Here is a 20518-nt window from a genome sequence, read left to right on the forward strand (position 1 = left end):
TCCATTAAATGTTGGTAGTTGTTACCCCACAGGAAAAACCTTTCTCCTGAGAGGCATTCCCTGGGACTTTGGCAGCAGCAATAACCCAGGCCTGGCTGAGTGCTGGGAATCAGGGAGGAGCCTTGAGCTGGGCAGCAGCTGCTCTGTCCTCTGCTTTGAAACCATCCCTGCCTTGGTTTCCTGCCATTTTTAAATCTGCTTTTTTATTGGGAGGTTGATAGGTGATCTCTGAATTCTGCATTAGCCCCAGAAAAGGCACTGTGGAGATGAGTAGATGCCTGAAAATGGAGTATTTTGGGTTTTTTAGTAAATTCACCCTCTGTAAAGGAGACCATTGCTTTGGAAATAAATAAAGAAGAACATTAAAGTGGAGATCCAGGCTGATTTATCCTCTGAGCTGCTTTCTCAGCCCAGTATCCTCTGGAAACTGTGAAAGCTGTCAGAAGTATTGTGACACTATTGGGAAGTGCAATGTAGCTATGGCCAAGTCAATGAGAAGTTTAATTTTAAATTAAAAAAATAATTGCCAACAATTCTGATATTTTCTTTGACTTTTTTTATGTTCCAGGATGATCAACACAAAAGAAAGTTTTCATTTGATGATGATGACCTCGAAGCACGGCTCAATAGTTGGAATCTTGGGGTAAAATAAACTGAGTACTTTACTTATTTATTAACTTGCAGTGGGAACTTCTCAGTAGTGTAGTTTGCTTTCTGAGCTTAGCCAGCAAAACTTTGTGTGGGAATCAGTCTTTTAGAAATGAGTTGCTAAGGCTTGGAAAGGTTATTTATGAATGTATGAGAAGAAAACATTGAAATTTTAAGTAATAATAATCTTCACAAATTTAATATGGTTACTCATAAATCAGGCCAAATAATGGCTGCTGGTCAAAACCAAGAGTCTTACTCTGGTAGAAATTCAGAAAAATTCTTGATGACTCTGTAATATTATTTTTTATTTATACTTGTATTAATGAAAGAAGAGTTTGGCTTTCTTTGTTTATTTTTTTTAACCAAAGCAGAATGTGTAAGTCATTAATACAACTCAGGTTTTTTTGGTCAGTGTGCCTCCTTTTGAAAGTGTTCAGGAGGCTTTTCTGTGTGTTCACCTCTTTCTTCTCCTTTTAATAATTCAAATTTATTACTCTTAAAAGACTATTCCCTTGGTTGTATTTTCTGTGGTATTAGTCCATGATAGTTCTAAGGAGCCAATGAAGCACCTCTTCTCTGTAGATGTATTTTAATGTATTTTTTCTGTTGTGTTATTTTGTCTTTTTTGTAACCCTTTCACTTGTACCACCAAATCTTTAACCTCTTTCATTGGAATTAATATTCTTACAGCAATTTAGTTTTGTTAAGATCACTTTGATTTTAACAGGGAGGTTTCTTCTTTCTTTCCTTCCTTATTTTGGCTTATTCTCCTAGGTTGAAAGCTCACAGAGTTGCAGCCAAAGTTAGAAGTGATGAGAGTTTAATGAAATAGTTCAGCCTTGTTTTTTGAAAAAGAATCACGTATTTTCATGTTGTCATTTTAATCAGCTGCCAAATGATCCTTACTCTTCCTGCACTATTGTCAGTCCAGAGGGATATGACAGCATTTAAAAATCTTGCCTGTTACACTCCAGGTTTTTCATGGATGGCCAAGTTCTCTTCAGTGCAATCAGAAATGATAACAGAGAATATTCATGGTTTTCTGTCCTTCTTGGTGTTTCTCTGGCTTTTTCCAAGCTGAGAGTGGAGATGGGTGTGTCAGCATTGTGCAGGTGCCTGAAACAAAGGTGCAAACACTTGCAGATTTTGAATATTTGGGCTGTATTTATCCATTGGATGATATGAGCAGAAAGCTGTAATACCTCCAGCTTTTAAAGCTGCTTTAAGGGGAAAAACTTGCTCATGGCCATTTTACAAATTACACCAACTGATGCTGACAAAGGATCTCTTTATATCCTGCATTTTTATATCAGTGTCAATCTGCCTGCCTGCTTATCTCTTATCTCTGCCATTTTATTTGTATTTTATTTCTTTCCCTAATTGAAATTCCAGTTTGCAATCATGTTGTGCTGATAATGGCTGGTTATTAAAGTGTGATGATCCTCTGCTGATACAGGAGCTCCCTTGGATAACAAATTGGCTACCGTGGCACATAAATCAGTTTTTCAAGTCTCCTCTCCAGGGATGGTAATTAAAGAAGTCGCTCATGAGAGACTTTGATTGCCTGATAAGACTTGTTGGGAGTTACCTGACAAAGGGGATTGGAGGTTGTAAAGGAGAGGTCTGTGAGGGGTTGTGCTGAACAGCATTTCCCTGCTGGGGATCACGGCCTCCAGTGGCTGCTGAAAGGGTCAGGAAGTTTTTTACACTTCAAGAATATGCCACTGCTAAAAATAAAAAACCCCTCTAAATGATCCCTTGGAATCTGTAAGGTTTGAGTGTCAGATGTGGCTGCTGTTATTTGCAAGCATTTAAATTGCCATGGGAGCATCTTGCTGTCCTTTAATTGCTACTCCTGGCTGCAAATCGTTTGGGAAACTTCATTTACAATGATCCCACCTGAGATACAGGAGACCCTTGACCCAAAACACACTTCAGTGGTGGGGGAAGATAGGAAAGGAGGTACAGAATGGCTTTCACTTTGAGCTGCAGGGACTAAAGAAGAGTTGGTTTGAAAAGCTTTTGAAACTTTCCTTGGGTTTTTTTGGTTGTACGAGGATTTTTGTCAGTAAGAATCCGTGTAAATTTAGGAAGATGTGAGTATTTCAGGCCATATATGCAGACCATGCTTTTATCCAAGAATCTGCAAATACCCATCTAGGTGAGACAGCCCTGGTGTCTTCCAGCTGTGAGCTGCTGAGCCTTCACTGCTCCAGCTTGGGCTTGAAATGACCAGTTATAAATTGTGCATTTATTTTTACTGTTATCTTTCAGCCTCCTCCTTTGTTAATATATTTTAAATTTCCTCTTCTTCAAAGTTCTTGTGTTTTTAAGGTCACATTCTGGATGTGTTTTCAGTTTTTATGATATACCCACATCAGTGATTGAGATTTTATTTTTTTTTTAATATTAAAAATACTGTGGAAAGTTTTGGGAAATGCTTTTATGAGTTTTCTACTAAGCTGAGAGGTCACATCTGGAGGCTTCAGATATTTGTTCTTAATAATAACATTTTCTACAGGAGAAGTAAATCTGTTGTGTTACTTTGCTGATATTGTTACTTTTTGTGAATAATAAAAGAATTTTCCCCTTTTCCTTGCAGCATTCCTGATTATCCCTATCAAACATTTTATGATTCACATTCTTTAGATTCTAATCAGGCATGAGTAAATGTTTGAAAAAAAAAAAAAAGTTGAGTTTTGATTGTGATAAATTTGCCTTTCATACGTGGAATACTAATTTACACTCATTTTACATATATTATAAAATGTGTTTTTCTTAGCGTGTACTGGCTGTTATCTACACTGGTGTGGGGACTGTCCTTTATCAGGTGTTCATGCCTTGAAGGTGCATTTGCAATGTAGAAAAGCAGAAATCCTTTTGTGTGGCTGTTTGGAGGGAAAAGTTTCAGGAGCAGGAGCTGAGACAAATAAATACCAGTAATCTTTGGTCATGTTGTTACTTTGAACTTTTTGTCATTCTTCAGCCATCCTGAAATATGATAAAAGTAACCTGGGCTAGGGGAATGAGAAGAACTTTAAGGTCCCTTCCCAGACTTTTCTGTGATTCTGTGGTCTTATTTCATTAACAGCTGTCAATAAATTTCTGCATATTGTTGCAACTCCAGTGCATTTTATGAGTGAAGGGAAGGTGACTATCTCCTGTTGGTCTCACAAATAATTAAATCTTGTGAGAGATGTGTAGTGTCAGGAAAAGAACCTCATTGGATAATGGAATTAAACTGCCTTTTTTTTTTTTCCTTTTTTTTTCCTCTTTAGCTGAGCTTTTTCGATTGTAGACAAAGATAATTTTTGGATTAAAAAAAATCAAGTTACATAAAGAAACAGCGATTACTTAAACCCCAGCAAATTCTTCCCTCACCTGTCTTTCTCTCTCTTTCGTGATGCCTGTGGTACAGTTTCATTTGTCACCAAACTGTAGCCAGTTTTAGGGGTGACAAAGCATGTCTTTCAAACATCCCAGGAAATTCAGCACATCATTTCAGGTGGAAAGCACACAAAGAGATTGCACCCTGGGGAAACAGCAAAGGGCTTTTTAATCAGGGAGAACATGATTTTTCATCACTGGAATGCAGCCAGGACAAGAATTAACTCTGTGACCACGTTCACAGGGCTCTGAGGATGAGGGAAGAGACCAGGATCTGACTCCATGTTTCAGAAGGCTTGATTTATTATTTTATGCTATATATTATATTAAAACTATACTAAAAGAATAGAAGAAAGGATTTCATCAGAAGGCTGGCTAAGAATAGAAAAAGAAGGAATGAATAATAAAGGTTTGTGTCTCAGACAGAGAGTCTGAGCCAGCTGGGCTGTGATTGGCCATTAATTAGAAACAGCCACATGAGACCAATCCCAGATGCACCTGTTGCATTCCACAGCAGCAGATAATCAATGTTTACACTTTGTTCCTGAGGCCTCTCAGCTTCTCAGGAGAAAAAATCCTAAGGAAAGGATTTTTCATAAAATATCATGGCTACATTAACTCTTTAGCTTTTCCCAGAAGTGATGTGGGGCTGACTGAATGCTCAGTCTTGCTCAGAAGAACTTATCCTGGTAAATGTGACTGCCTAGGAAAGGTTTGAGAAGACTGAGGCCAAAGAAATTCCCTGGTTGGTGGCTGTGTTCCCTTCTCCTTCCTTGGAGCCAAGTGTTCTAACACAGGGTTAAGGGATGGAGGGCTGGGAATTCCTGGGAGGCTGCAGCAGCACTGGATGCTGTGCCTGCTCTGTGTGCTTGGCTCACATCTGCCTGTGTCTTTCCAGTCTAGTTAAGCTCAACCATTTCTGCACCAGCCATTTGATTATCTTTTGTTTGGTTTCTCAGTCTGGCTGCTTACTATAAACATACCTACTGTATATGTTGTGGCCTTGGAGGGCAGCAGTGCTGGGAAAACTTTCCCACACTGAACTCCAAATGGTGTTGAGACTTCAAAAAATAAATTCAACTTCCATGCTGACAAACAGCCTTCATGTGCTTTAATGTCCTTCCACTAAGACTGCAACAGCAGCATTAAAGTGAACTTCCCTACAAATGATGATGTTAGATAAGAACGTCCTTACTCAAATTTCCTGAAGCTACTCAGCAGTTATTTCTGTAGGGAACATGCTGGCTGGCTGGGTTTGGTAGATTAAAGTAAGAATTTAGGGCAAGGTTCAGTTTAGTTGTTTACCATTTCAAAGTCTTAAGTGTTCTTAACTCTTTCATGTGTGTTTTTGCCATCCTTGTTTTGAAAACAATCCCGTTTTGTCTTTGATGAAGCTTAGGGGGGAATGTGCAACAAGCCTGCAGATGCAAGTGTGGGGGTTTTATTCCCTGAATCTTAATATTTACAGTATTCTGTGAGAGGACTGACCCAGGCTGAAGTTGGGCATTATTGCAGATACCCATCCCTGGAGAAACATCTTCCAAAGAGTGGACCAGGACTTTGGAGGGGTAGTTTGGAACCATGACTTCAGTGTTGTCATTGTTGTGGTATTTACTGAGCAAAAGAGCAAAGCTTTGGTGGGAATTTCTAGACTGGACCATATTTTCAGCCTGAGGGATGGAATGTAATTGATGAGGATGGGACTTGTGGAAGTACTTAAAGCTCAAAATCGTGCTTTTCCTGAACTGTCCTTGCTTTTGGGGGGAAGCATTTCAACTTTTGTCAGTGCTTCACTCATAACTTCCATTGATAGCTTGAAAATTGTATAACTCGTAAATACTTAGTTTTGACTACTTTAGGTGTTGTTAAAATAAATAGAAATTGAAAATACTGAAGTTACAAATTATGGCTGATTTCCCTGAAATGCGGTTTTGGAATTCTATTTTTACGTACATTTCTGCAATACTTTTTTATCAATCTAAAATTTAAATAAGAAAAAAAATATATTTTAATGAAGTAGATTATCTGTGTTAGATGATGGGGATTTCTTCATGGGGATCTGATCGCCCAACACCTTCACAGCTCTGGTTTAGGAGAAAGAGAAGGTGCCCATTGCACTCCTCACAAATTGAAACACGATTTCTTGTCAGACTGCCTAATAGAGCAGGGGAATCCAAAATCTTTTCTACAAAGACATTCAAAATACCATTTCTGTTAAGAAGTGGTATTTACAAATTAGAGTTCAGTTCTAGTTCAAATAAAGATGTCTTTCATGATGACATTTATTTGGTTCATACTCTAAAAAAGCATGTGATTTACTGCTCTTCTCATGGCAGTCCTTCAGTTTCATACATATGTATTTTGGCTTGTCTTTGACCTTTTGCTTATTATTTTTAAATTTGCATGTTTCTCATAAATACAGACTTTTTTTTTCTTTTTTGGGGCATTCTTTATTGTGATATTCCCTCTTTAATGTGGTTTAATTTGGAGAACAAGAAGTTTTGCAGAAGACCAGCATGAAAAGAATGAATGTTGAGGCATTAAATGTTTACAGATCAGTTTAAGTGGATATAATCCACAACAAGTAACAAAGTGGGAACATTTAACTTCAAAGCACATATGGCTGCTGTTACAAAATCAAGAAATGCAACACTTGGGCCCTACAAAGTATTAGAGACACATTTTCCTTCTTTCCCATAAACAAGTAGGATGTACCTTAGCTTTTCAGATGGTTTTGAAGTGAAGGGTGCAAACAGCTGAATGCCATGGGCAGATAAAGGATTTTAATTAATTGTAAACATTTACAAGAATTTTTATATTACTTTGGCTTCAAAAAGCCCAAGTAAAGGGTGATTCTGCATGAGAGACAGGGCTTTGGAAAATCATGAAGCCTTTGAAATGTGGCTCTGCAGCCTCCTCCAGGTTCCACCAGGTATTGGTCAAGGCTTCCCCCTGCTCCCACTGATCACAAACTGGGGAGTGCCTTGAGCTCCTGGCAAACACCTTCAGCCCTGGGCACGATCAGGGGTGTGGGCTGGATGGGGAAGTGGCCAAATTGAGGTGGGAGGAGGAATAGAATGCCAGTAAAATGTAGGTAGAAAATCCTATTGCAGGTAAAAATGTGTAGGACAAAGAAAATCCTCTAAAATTTTTCCAGTTTGCAATTTCTGTGCCTTTCATTTCCCTCTTCTTGATTTGCTTTTCCTTCCCCTCCACTGGATCTCCCATGGTTGGTGCCCCAGGCTGATCCCACTCCTGTATTCCTCTCCTCACAGTCTCTTCTGTGGCCAAAATTCCTCTTTTTTGTGGCAGTGGGTGCATCCAGGATTGCTTCATTCCCTGGTGGCTGCCCATGGATTTTACTGCCAACACAGGATACTTTGTGTGAAGGAAAGTTGAGTGTAACTGTTTCAGTAAACTCCCTGACAATAAATACTGTTAAATGATTGGTTTCCTGATGCTTTCAGCTCATGTATTAAAATTTTGGATAGCACCATTCATTGAAATTGAATGTATGTGTTAAGTGTGTCTGCAATGACTTCTGGGTGAAGTATGACAACTCAACGCCACACTGAAATCCTACATCACCTTTTGGGACAGGAAATGAATAATACTGTATCAAATTGAAATTTCAGAGGGATTAAGCCTCTTTTCCACTGATAAATTCAACACACAAATTTATTTCATGCTACTGCAGAAAGTGCAAGCATTTGATATGTTTGCCATGCCTCGTAGATCAACCTAATCCTACAACTTTTTTTTTTTTTAATGTGTATTGCAATCTCATTCATATTCCAGATCTTGCTGCCACATTTTACAAGATTATACCCTTGAAAGCTTTTTTTGGGCATTCTGCTTTCTCTGTGATGTGATGTTTGAGCCTCCTTGTCTGAGAAAATGAGAAAGATAGAGTTGTCTGATAGAGGAAGTGGGTTGGGAACAATGCTTTGTCTCCAGTTCTTAAAAATAGTGATTAAGAGAGCTGTTTTAATTATATAGCCATGTTAATGAATTATTTCCTTATGTTTTGTCTCTATAACTTACATGTGTGGCTATAGTTTCAACGCACCCAACTGTAATTTTTCAAAAGCACTACATTTTAATCAGTACAATCTGTAAATGTATTCTAGCTTTATACTGATTTCAATGAGAATTCAGCCAACAAAGTTGGAAATCTTTTGCATAAGCCTATGTATGTAGCTGCCAAATATTTTTTATGATATGCATTGATGGAATTTTTACAACCACAAGAGGTGGGAGGAAAAAAGTGCAATTTTTTGGTCCAAAATTGCTGAGTAGATTTCCAACCAAATGATCCCTTCGGAAGATTTCCTATTTCTATAAGATTTAAGACATGTTGAAATCTCATCTGTGGTTCTTTGAGCGATGCAGTTCCTGTGCTAAGTATGGTTTAGTTCTGATGTCTTGGACTAAATCAGACATTGTTGACCTGCTGATTTTTCTCTGCCTTGTTTTTCAGTTAGAAAACCCCAGATACCTGCGAGAAAAACGGGTGCCAATGACTGTGGTAGGTATTTATATTCCCTTGGTATTTCAGAAGGGCAAACAAACCTTTTATGTTATTTTTAATCCATGGTCAGGGTTGATTGTACTTGAATTCACTGGTTTTGACTTCATTGGTTGCTTTGAACTTTTTCTTCAATAGATGACACCTAAAATTGACCTTGGGCAGAGCAGCCCCTCTCGGTACCACCAGGCACTGCTTCAAATGCAGGAGAAAGAGGTAGGATTCTTTTCCTTGGAAATTGGGCATTAACAAGGAAGTTATTGTAGCAGAAAATCTCATGGAAGAGAAATTTGCTGAAGTGACAGGGCTTGTCATTAAATACTTCATGGGTTTCCCAATTATTTAGGGAGTAAAAAAGACTTTCTGAACATATTTACTGGTCCTTTGAAAGAATTTTTAGTGGAGAGTTTGAATTCTAGGAATTTTCCAAATGACCTTTTAATAGAGGCAGTGAAACCTTTGATTTAGTGAGGACTTTTGTTTGCTTTCTATATACCTTTCAAATGGAGCAGATTTTGACCTTATTTCTGATAGGATCTACATTATTTCAGTATTTGCTTCATTGAGCTCCAATCCTCTTTTTTTGGTCATATGGGGTTTTATTTTACTTCTTTGTAACTTTGTGAATTCCTGAGATTGCTGCCCAAGCTTGGCTGTCTAATTCTCTCACACCATGGTTTTTTGCTTTGAATATGTGTAAAAGTAAAATTTTGTGGTCATTTTCACCTTTTTCATGCTTTAAGGAAGTCGACTGCCTGAGATATTTTGTCCCAAGCTGCTCATTTTATTTAAGACATTTCTTTTTTTGAAAGACAGTGAATTAAGGGCAGAAAAGGAAATTCAAGGTGCATTAGGAAAACAGTTAATAGAATCCCAAACCCAACCAACCAATCATTAAAAAAAACCCAACAAAAAATGAAGTCCAGCACTCTGCTCTGTTTGTCTTCAAAATTTCTGATTTCAGGCATATGCTCTTGGAAAATTGAGACAATGTACATAGTTCCCTACCATCCAGAAGGACCTAAACCCACAAAGTACCCCAAATATGTCTGAGTTGGGGAGGAAAGGGCATCATCAGCAAAGCAGGAAAACATTCTTTCATTTCCTTGGTGTCTTGTGAGGACACATGGATTGGAACTGCCCTAAAGTTACTTCCATGACAATTCAGAAAACATCTTTAGCAGAGATACAGAGGAGGGTAAAATTGGTTGGCAGATGTTAAAAAAGGATGTGTATGAAATGTTTTCTGGTGCTACCTGGTTGCCTCACTCAGTGCCCAGACAAGCAGCTGCACAATCCATGTGCCTTTCACTTTCTCTCCTCTGCTGTTGACTGTTCTGGATTGACAATGTTCAAACCACCAGTGCCTCAGGATGAGGCAAGGTTTCATAAGATGTGAAAATAGCCCAAGAAATAAATAAATTGTAAGCACAGTGTTGTCATTTAAACAATATTTTCAAATTAAATAAACAGGAATCCATGCCGAGGAGCTACATAAAATACCCAGTTAATACTTTGCTGGTTCAGTGGAAAAATCCTCTAAGCCACACAGTAAAAAATCCAGGACTTTTTGCTAATGGTGCTCGACTGTGGGCTGGTTTGAACTGGAAAGGTTACAGACAGTGTTTCACAATCACCATGTGTGTGCTATTAACAAGAAAACTTAAATGTGTTTTCATCTTATTTTGTTTGTGAAGCTCAATTAGGAATAAAGTCCTTTTCATTTATAGAATGTGAATGTATTAACAGAGAAATGGTGCTGTACAAAAGGGTCCAGGGAACCATTAACTGTTTTCAACCTCTTTGTAGTACAAGGGGAGAACATAAAATAGGATAACTGTGGGGTTTTTTGCTTTTAACCTTTAGACCTTTGTTCATAAAGCATTCCTGCACCTGTTTAGAGTCTGTAATGCTGAACACATGGCCATGAGCAGTGATAACCACATCACAGCCCTGCGAGAACGCCGATGTCATCAGGCAGCGGCTTTTAGTCAGCTCTTCCCCAAATTCTTCTGACATGGATTAAACCATTTGGGAAATGGTCATTACTGAAGAATTGTGGCTTTAAACAAGGGAGATGCAACCCAACAGGAATAAATCCCTGTTCAGCAGGACAGCAAAGCACAACAGATGGGGTGATTGGCCTGTCTTGATAAAAAGGGAAAATGTCCCTTTGAACTTCACCTCTGGCCATCCTGTGTCACCCAGGGCTCCACGGGGCAGGGCAGGGGGAAAGGAAAAGTCTGATTTGTGATTTTTCAGAAAAACAGATTCAGTGCCATTGCTAAGATACAGGTTTGGAATTCTTCTAGAATGAGAAAATAAAATCAGCTATGTTAATAAACTGATTTCTTTTAACCTTTCTCTAACAGCTAGTTTATCTGATCTATCACTTTGAGACATTCTGGTGTTTCTTTAAAGAAGTTCTCTTTCTTAATTTTTCATTTTGTCAGTCTTATTTATTCTTAGCATTTTTTCTCAATTTCCTTCTGTTTCATTATTTTGTAAGCAAAGATATTTATTTATCTTATCTCAACAAAGGAAGTCTAAACAAATCAGAGGCATATTGGAAATAATTTTCACTTTTCAGTTGAAGGTTATACCTGGAATAAATTTGTACTGAGTTGTATACCAGCTCTTTATTTATTTTTCAGACAAACTGGCAAGCTCAATGCTTTATGCAATAAATTGTGAAGCTTCATTTGTCTGGGTTAACTGAGAACATAGAGTGTTTCCAATGCTTTTGTTGACTTTATCAGTCCTGTCACTCCTCTGTTTTGATTTTTGGGAATCCAGTGATAAAGCCTTTGGACACTGGAGCCACTTTTCCAGCCTCTTGTGTACTAAAGCAGCCCAGACTGGTTGTGCAGCTGGGAGCAGGAGGAATGGTGGGGAAGGCAGTGGCTGGGTTTTCAGGAGAACACCCCTGGGACAGCTTCCTCCAGTCTGTCAGCTGAGATAGGTGCTGTAAGATAACAGGCAACATAGAGAATGGGAAAAGGAACTTTGTTTGTTGTTTTTTTTTCCCTGAAAATGCATCTTCAAGGTTGCATTGGACCTTTGGAATTGTGGGGAAGGCGGTGGCTGGGTTTTCAGGAGAACACCAGTGGGAAGCTTCCATCATTTTGTCATGTGGGCTGGGGAATGAGGAAAAGGAGAGGTGAGATAGGTGCTTTAAGATAACAGGGAACATAGAGAATGGGAAAAAGAAGTTTGGGATTTTTTTCCCCTCTGAAAATGCATTCTCATGGATGTATTGGACCTTTGGAATGGTGGGGAAGGCAGTGGCTGGGTTTTCAGGAGAACACCCCTGGGACAGCTTCCTCCAGTCTGTCAGCTGAGATAGGTGCTGTAAGATAACAGGCAACACAGAGAATGGGAAAAAGAGGTTTGGTTTTGGTTTTTTTTTTCCCTGAAAATGCATCTTCAAGGATGCATTGGACCTTTGGAGTTGTGGGGAAGGCGGTGGCTGGGTTTTCAGGAGAACACCTGTGGGAAGCTTCCATCATTTTGTCATGTGGGCTGGGGAATGAGGAAAAGGGGAGATGAGATAGGTGCTGTAAGATAACAGAGAACATAGAGAATGGGAAAAAGAAGTTTGTTTTTTTTCCCCTTGAAAATGCATTCTCATGGATGCATTGGACCTTTGGAGTTGTGGGGAAGGCAGTGGCTGGGTTTTCAGGGGAACACCCCTGGGACAGCTTCCTCCAGTCTGTCAGCTGAGATAGGTGCTGTAAGATAACAGGCAACATAGAGAATGGGTAAAAGAAGTTTGTTTGTTGGTTTTTTTTTCCCTGAAAATGCATCTTCAAGGATGCATTGGACCTTTGGAGTTGTGGGGAAGGCGGTGGCTGGGTTTTCAGGAGAACACCTGTGGGAAGCTTCCATCATTTTGTCATGTGGGCTGGGGAATGAGGAAAAGGAGAGATGAGATAGGTGCTGTAAGATAACAGAGAACATAGAGAATGGGAAAAAGAAGTTTTGTTTTTTTCCCCTGTGAAAATGCATTCTCATGGATGCATTGGACCTTTGGAGTTGTGGGGAAAGCAGTGGCTGGAGAACACCTGTGGGACACTTCCATCATTTTGTCATGTGGGCTGGGGAATGAGGAAAAGGAGAGATGAGATAGGTGCTGTAAGATAACAGAGAACATAGAGAATGGGAAGTTTGGTTTTTTTCCCCTCTGAAAATGCATCTTCAAGGATGCATTGGACCTTTGGAATTGTGGGGAAGGCAGTGGCTGGGTTTTCAGGGGAACACCCCTGGGACAGCTTCCTCCAGTTTGTCAGCTGAGATAGGTGCTGTAAGATAACAGGCAACATAGAGAATGGGAAAAAGAAGTTTGTTTGTTGGTTTTTTTTCCCTGAAAATGCATCTTCAAGGATGCATTGGACCTTTGGAGTTGTGGGGAAAGCGGTGGCTGGGTTTTCAGGAGAACACCCCTGGGACAGCTTGCATCATTTTGTCATGTGGGCTGGGAAATGAGGAAAAGGAGAGATGAGATGGGTGCTGTAAGATAACAGAGAACATAGAGAATGGGAAAAAGAAGTTTGGGATTTTTTTCCCCCTGAAAATGCATCTTCAAGGATGCATTGGACCTTTGGAATTGTGGGGAAGGCAGTGGCTGGGTTTTCAGGAGAACACCCCTGGGACAGCTTCTTCCAGTCTGTCAGCTGAGATAGGTGCTGTAAGATAACAGGCAACATAGAGAATGGGAAAAAGAAGTTTGTTTGTTGGTTTTTTTCCCCTGGAAATGCACCTTCAAGGATGCATTGGACCTTTGGAATTATGGGGAAAGCAGTGGCTGGGTTTTCAGGAGAACACCTGTGGGACAGCTTCCATCATTTTGTCATGTGGGCTGGGGAATGAGGAAGAGGAGAGGTGAGATAGGTGCTGTAAGATAACAGAGAACATAGAGAATGGGAAGTTTGGTTTTTTTCCCCTCTGAAAATGCATCTTCAAGGTTGCATTGGACCTTTGGAATTGTGGGGAAGGCGGTGGCTGGGTTTTCAGGAGAACACCCCTGGGAAGCTTCCATCATTTTGTCATGTGGGCTGGGGAATGAGGAAAAGGAGAGATGAGATGGGTGCTGTAAGATAACAGGCAACATAGAGAATGGGAAAAAGAAGTTTGGTTTTTTTTCCCCCTGAAAATGCATTCTCATGGATGCCTTGGACCTTTGGAGTTGTGGGGAAGGCGGTGGCTGGGTTTTCAGGAGAACACCCCTGGGACAGCTTCCTCCAGTTTGTCAACTGAGATGGGTGCTGTAAGATAACAGGCAACATAGAGAATGGGAAAAGGAAGTTTGTTTGTTGTTTTTTTTTCCCTGAAAATGCATCTTCAAGGATGCCTTGGACCTTTGGAGTTGTGGGGAAGGCGGTGGCTGGGTTTTCAGGGGAACACCCCTGGGACAGCTTCCTCCAGTCTGTCAGCTGAGATAGGTGCTGTAAGATAACAGGCAACATAGAGAATGGGTAAAAGAGGTTTGGTTTTGGTTTTTTTTTTCCCTGAAAATGCATCTTCAAGGATGCATTGGACCTTTGGAGTTGTGGGGAATGCTGGGTTTTCAGGAGAACACCTGTGGGACAGCTTCCATCATTTTGTCATGTTGGCTGGAGAATGAGGAAGAGGAGAGATGAGATAGGTGCTGTAAGATAACAGAGAACATAGAGAATGGGAAAAAGAAGTTTGTTTTTTTTTCCCCTGAAAATGCATCTTCATGGATCAAGGACCAGAAGTAAGATGAAAAACGAAGAGTGTTTTATGGGTTTATGAGTCAAGAAGTCTTATCTTTAGGATGCAGCCTTTTTAAAAAGCTATTTAGGACCTTCATCTTTGTAATCTTTATTTCTGTTTTTCTCCTTTTATTTTGGGAATGAGCACTCCCTTTTACTGCATGACACAAATTTTGTTTATAAAGATCATCAAGCCATTTATATGGTTTTACTGCAGCAGAAGTGTTGGGATCTAGTGATATATTTACATGGAGATAAAATCTGCAGTGCTGATACAGTTAAGTCGTGGTCTGGCTAAAAGGGCTCTGGATTGAAGGTGTTGAAAGCAGCAGATTTACTGTGCTTCTCACTTATCTGGCAGGAGATTATAACTTGAAACAGAGCAAATTGCATGAGGGCTGTGATATGGATTTCCCCCAAGAGGGACCATACAGAGAATGTAGGGAAAGGAATGCAGGGAGGAAAGAAAGTTGTAAAACTCGGGAGGGAGAGTGAATAACACTGGCTGGTGTTAGCATGGAAAAGAGAAGGAAAGAACATTTGAAGATAAGAGTCCCTGCAATTAGGAGATGGTGATCAGTGGGAATTGTCCTGCTGGGTTTGATTTCTTCCTCTTAATTGCCCTGTTCCATAGTGAAGTATTTAAATATATTAAATTCATGCCAAATACAAGCAATAAATAAACCCAATATGGAGTCCTAAAAAAGAACTCTTGTAATTAAACCACGGTAAAATTAACATTATTGTGTCTTTAGCTACATCATGGATTTTATATTTTTTCCTCATTAAAAAGAAATATTTTTGTTCATACTTCCAAGGATGGTAAAAAAAATATCAGTATTGTTCTTTTGTGTAATATATTGAATTAAAAGTGTGTGCTCATGTCTGTGTGTGTCTCTAGAGTTTAAATCTTGGTGGATGGATATAGAAACATCTGTGTATGGAATCAGGAGAGCTGGATGCAGCTCAAGGAACCTCCTTAGATGTGCTGGGGCTGTTTGTGCTTTTTAATAACAGCAGGAGAGTGGTTCTGATGAACTTTCTGAAAGCCCTTGAGTGGGCCCAAAAACTGAGTCTTACAATAACTGGAGCTTCATGTGTTGGAATTTTTTTTCTTATGATCCCTCTGTTCTTCCAGTTCTCTTCCTTTGCTGTTCCCCTTCTTTTGTCATCCTGTTCACTGGGGACTGTCCAACCCATACTTCTGCTCATAAATGTCATGCTGATTTCCAAGGGTAAAGGTTGTTAAGGTTTTTAATTCTGGTTTTTAATTCTTGTTAAGATGTAAGAACGTGTGTTGCTTACTGTTCACACAAGTGTGACCCATATGAGGGGGCAAGAAAAGGCAGATATGACATAATTATGCCTTTCATTGTGATTTTCACTTTTCTGTTAACTTTTTTTTCTTGTGACAACTTGCTTCTGAAAACACTGTTTTATTTCCCCTTGAAAATATTCCAGGCAGTGACAGCAACTATTTTCTGGTTCATTTGAATTTTCTCCTTTTCTCCACAACCCCTGTGTCTGTTTTGAATGCAGGGTGTGATTTATCTGGAGAATCCAGTTGTAAACTGATTCTCACCACTGAGTAATCGTCCTGAGCAGGAATCTGTTCGTTCATATTTAAAATCACAGCAATCCTGACTGCTGCTAACATAATTCCTGCCTGATTAATGTCCTGCTCCCAAAAACATGTGCAAGTTGTCCATTGTGTTCCTGGTGAGGAAGTCACATCCTGCCTTGCTTTGATAACTCTTCAGAATGTAATGTAATAAACCCCAAACCTTATTTTATTGCTAGACTGGTGTGAGACACACAGTGGATGTCAAGATGAGACATGTTTTCATAAACTGGCTGCTGATTTATAATTCCTGATAGCAGTCAGGCTGCTTGTGGAGATCTAGATGTACATGTACAGTTATTTATTTATTTTTTTTGCAATAGTTTGTGAACTATGTCTTTAATTATTGCACATATGGGCTGGAGACATTGAGAAAGATCAAAGGGGTAGGTTAGCAATTCAAACTAGTGTTTTAACCAGTAGAATGTCCAGATGGTTGCCAAGCAGCTGGGAATTAATCTTTTGCTGCATGATTAATCTCTGCCTCAAAGTGTGTCTCTCTTTAAAAAAAAAAAAAGAGGAAGAAAGTTTGATTTCTTTTTTTTTCATGTTTAGATTCTGATTTTTGAGGGAGAAAAGACATTGACTAGAAAAAGTAGGTGCTGTACACTGTTATTTCTACTGGTGAAAAGAAGGTGGGAGCACAGTGGCTGCTTTAGGAGATCTTGAAATGAGTATAAAAAGTTCAGTAGCTGCTAAAAAAGAGAGGAATAACAGTGAGGAGAAAAAGTCAGTGTTGGTGACTGTATTCAGACTGATTCACTGCACTGGGCCCTGTGCAGAATTCCATGGAATTCTCATGTGCTGCCTTTCATTATATTCATATTTCCCTAAATCCCTCTGATACCTCTGTGATTTCTGCATGCTCACAGATTCAGCTGGGTTCAGTTCTCAGTGCTGGCTACTGAAGGTACAGCTTCTTGCATTTTTATAAAATTGCATTTAATACTGCTGTGGCTAAGCTGTCTTAATTTCTAAACATACCCTGAACTTTTTTTGGTCCCTGCTGATGTCAGTGTCTCCCACTGGTGGCAGACATTTGTTCCATGTGGAAGTGGGACCCTGCAAATAAAGCTGTTAAATAACAGGATATGTTGTAGTGCTAATATCCATGTTATGTTCATTGGCCAGAGAAAACATCCTTGAGAGCACAAATACCATTTCCACTTATTACAGTTGTTGGGATACAGAGCTGGGTGCATTTCTCCTTCTCTCTGCTCCTTCTTCCCACCACCCCCAGCATGGAAATCCATGAAAAATACATTGTTCTCTTTGAAAGAGCCTAATGACATTTACATATGAATAAGAACAATTGTCCATTCAATTATTTCTCTGTATCAAGCAAGTGTTTATTAATTTCAGTGTAATTTAAAAAGTCAGATTTTCCTTGATGGGGGAAGCTGGTAACATTTGATTTAGCACAAAGCCCTAAATTTTAGTAGCTATAAGAATGGGGCAATGTCATATTAATTTTTTAATTAAGTGAATATCCAGTTTCCTATTAAAGAGTAATATGTAAAAATATTGCAACTGGAAATAGAAATTGTATTGTTTTTGAAGATACAAAGAAGAGTGGATATGTGGTGGGAATTATAAATGTTTGTTAGGTCAAATAATCCAGTCCAGATCATAAACATGGACTTTTGTGGAGGGACCTTTGAATCTGGGCAAAATGCCATGTTTATAAAGGGGCTTTTTACATTCTAATTTCTGGCTGTTCCACTTGTTTAATGCTGTTTTTATTTCAGTCCATCTCTGGTTTCCTGAGCTCTTTGCAGCAGAGAGTTTCCAAGACATTTATTTCACCTCAGTCATTGCATTGGACAAAAACATTGATGATATTCGATGCTGTAATTGGAGTGGTTAATGATGTATTGTTTCAAAATGTAGTTATAAGTTTGTTTATTTTCTGAAATGGCAAGTGAACAGTATTTTTTTCACATCCTGTAAGCTGAATGCAAAGTTTTCAGCAATTCCATTTGAAAATGGAAGATTAGTTCCAATATTATTAAAACTTATATTTACTACTGAAACTTCTCTTCAAATATATTGTCATGAAATATATTTTTTTTCCTGTTTTCCAGTATTTAAAAGAAAATTCAGTGATTTTCTTTTAAATACTCTGAGTCTTTTTTGTAAAATGTGGAAAGTATTAATATACCTCAAAGCTAATCTTAAAAACTTTTGAGGGTACAGTGTGATACAGAAAGGACACAATGAGATCAGACAGCTTGTTAATGATCAAGTGAAATGCACTGTTCCAAATTACCTTAGTCTGAAGTCAGTGTGTATTTATAATAAGTCTTGACTGTTTTGCAAGTCCAGTCCCTTCTGTCTTGGCCTTCCTGTATGGTTTAAAACACTGTATAAATTATCAATATTTATTATTTTAACCCCGCATGTGAAAATTGAGTAAGCACAATTTGGTAGAAAGTTTGACTTGTTTGTTGATATTTTTTAAGAAACCTTTTTTCTTCTGTGGAAATATCAAAGCTTTGTGTGTTGTGCACTGATTCCTTTTAGCAGCTGCAGAACACCAAGACAAATAACTTTTGTCGTGTACTGTAAGATATACAAGTCATTGTTCTGCATTGTTAGTTCTTACTTTGAAGTTCTCATTTATTGTTTACATCCTTCTCCCCCTTCCTCGCTTCCTCCCTCCCTCCCCCATATATTCATAGGCTTGGAAAAAAAACCTGGCAAGAAACAAGTTCTGTTTTGTCAAATAGCCAAAAACCCCAGTCTGATGGATGTTAAAGCTCTGAGATGTCCCCCCTGGCCTGAGGGTGAGCCCTGGAATGGAGACAAGTGGGCAGCAGTTCAGTGATTCATATTGTTAACCTACTTATTGATTTGCTTTAAAATCAGGTATTTCAATATTTCGACAGATTTCTGTAAATGGGGACAAGATAAATGTTTGTCCTCTGTCATGAAAAAAGGAGAGATCACTTTTCCCTCATCCCCTGGAGATCTGTGACAGTTGCAGATGAGACTGTGTCAGTCTAAGCCTGACAGTTATTAAATGTTCCTAACACCTGAGCAGTGCGGTGGGATCAGGACAGTGAAATCCCAAAACCCCATTTTCAGGTAACTATCTGCTGGTTTTGGTGGTGTTTTGTTTTTTTAAATGAGGAAGAAAGTGTGACTAGGCACATAAAAGCAGCTCTGTTGCTACCACCCTTCATGGCTTTAAATAACAGGGACAGCACAGATGTTTGACATCAGTATTGTTTACATGGCCTTAGGGTTTAATTGCCTCATTCTCTTTGTGAGGAGGATAAACAATGACAGAAATCCAAAGGAATGATGTTCAGCCAACAGCAATGGCTGCGTTTCATACATAGTTGCAAACTTCCCAACTATAGCTAAATATCTACACTTTTTTTTTCCTTGTCTGAATGGTAACATGCCATAAATTTCATATTCTCTGCTGCCTCCTAACTGGTGATAAAAGATATTAAAACCAACGAGCGCGAGCGCCGTAAATTGCGTTTAACGAAGTGAACAACTTAGAAAAGTTGGTTTTATGTGGTTTCTCCAAAACTTGTGAAGCTCTTTGGTGAAGCTGCTGTAGGTTATTTTGTTTCTTAATATGTGTTTAATAAATAAAGTCAAGCTGAAGTGCTCGGAAGAGCAGCACATGCAGTTACCTAGAGCTGTTCCACAGGAAATTGGGACAAGCTGAGATTTGACATTTGGGATCTGTGGACAGGCTCCACCTCGGTTTGGTGTGGTTTTAATTTGAAAGATACTCCTTGATTGAAATTAGTATTTAATGATGTGCTTCAGCTTTCAAATGGAAGGGGATGCACTTCACTCCCAGCTGGGGAGAGCTGAGCCGTTCTGCTTCCACCCCAGCCTTCATGAGATCACTGCACAAAACATCTTTACATGACTCAATTTTTTATCGACGTATGTGGTGATGTTGGGAGTCTGCCTCAGAGGGAGGGTGGGTCAAAAAGCAGATTTGGAAATGAAACCAGTCCTCCAGGCTTTGCTATAGGACGCTGTGGTGTTGTCCTCATGTTTGCTGCCAGCTTTCCGCTCAAGAAATGGAGTGTTGGATTTTTAAACCAATATATCACTATTTTTACATCAAATGGTCAAATTAACACATCCAGAAGTTATGATGAAGATACATGTGGGGTTGGAACTATGGACCATTACAAAATTTAAATGCTGTTGGAGATTTTTAATTTTTTTAAATTTTTTTACCAGTTACTCAGTACAAACACAGCTTTCCTCTCAACACTAGCTGAAAACTTCATATGCACATCAACTGTTGAATTTCAGACACTTTAATATGGGATTTCTCACATTTCTTTATATGTAGAAATAAAATTAGAAAATTTTATCTCAGATTGTGGAGAAGATGTGCGAGCAAAGCAATTGTGTGAAGATGTGTGAGCAAAGCAATGATTCCTAAAAATTAGGAAAGTTGTGGATGAAGCACATGGAGCAGAAAAGTGCCTGGGATGCTGAAACTTCATTAAGTTTATAGAAGTTGAGGACCTTGAGTACTTTTCAAGGTGTCCCCTCTTTAGCCCTCACCTGATGAGGAGTTGGACTTCGTGGTTTTTCACCTATTTTTTTATT

General features: G+C 39.0%; 1 protein-coding gene across 5 annotated transcripts in view; it reads left to right on the top strand.

Moving 5' to 3' along the window:
• CEP112 (centrosomal protein 112) overlaps positions 1-20518 on the top strand; it is a 197644-nt gene that overhangs the window by 10723 nt on the left and 166403 nt on the right. For 4 of the 5 annotated variants that reach the window (XM_077188113.1, XM_077188112.1, XM_054645336.2 and 1 more), the window contains exons 6-8: positions 569-643; positions 8519-8566; positions 8705-8782. In XM_077188113.1, the coding sequence (XP_077044228.1) occupies positions 569-643; positions 8519-8566; positions 8705-8782 (201 nt within the window). The remainder of the gene's footprint in view (positions 1-568; positions 644-8518; positions 8567-8704; positions 8783-20518) is intronic. The other variant, XM_077188114.1, reaches the window with a different exon arrangement.

The sequence above is a fragment of the Agelaius phoeniceus genome, chromosome 19 (genome assembly GCF_051311805.1).
Source record: "Agelaius phoeniceus isolate bAgePho1 chromosome 19, bAgePho1.hap1, whole genome shotgun sequence".
NCBI lineage: Eukaryota > Metazoa > Chordata > Aves > Passeriformes > Icteridae > Agelaius > Agelaius phoeniceus.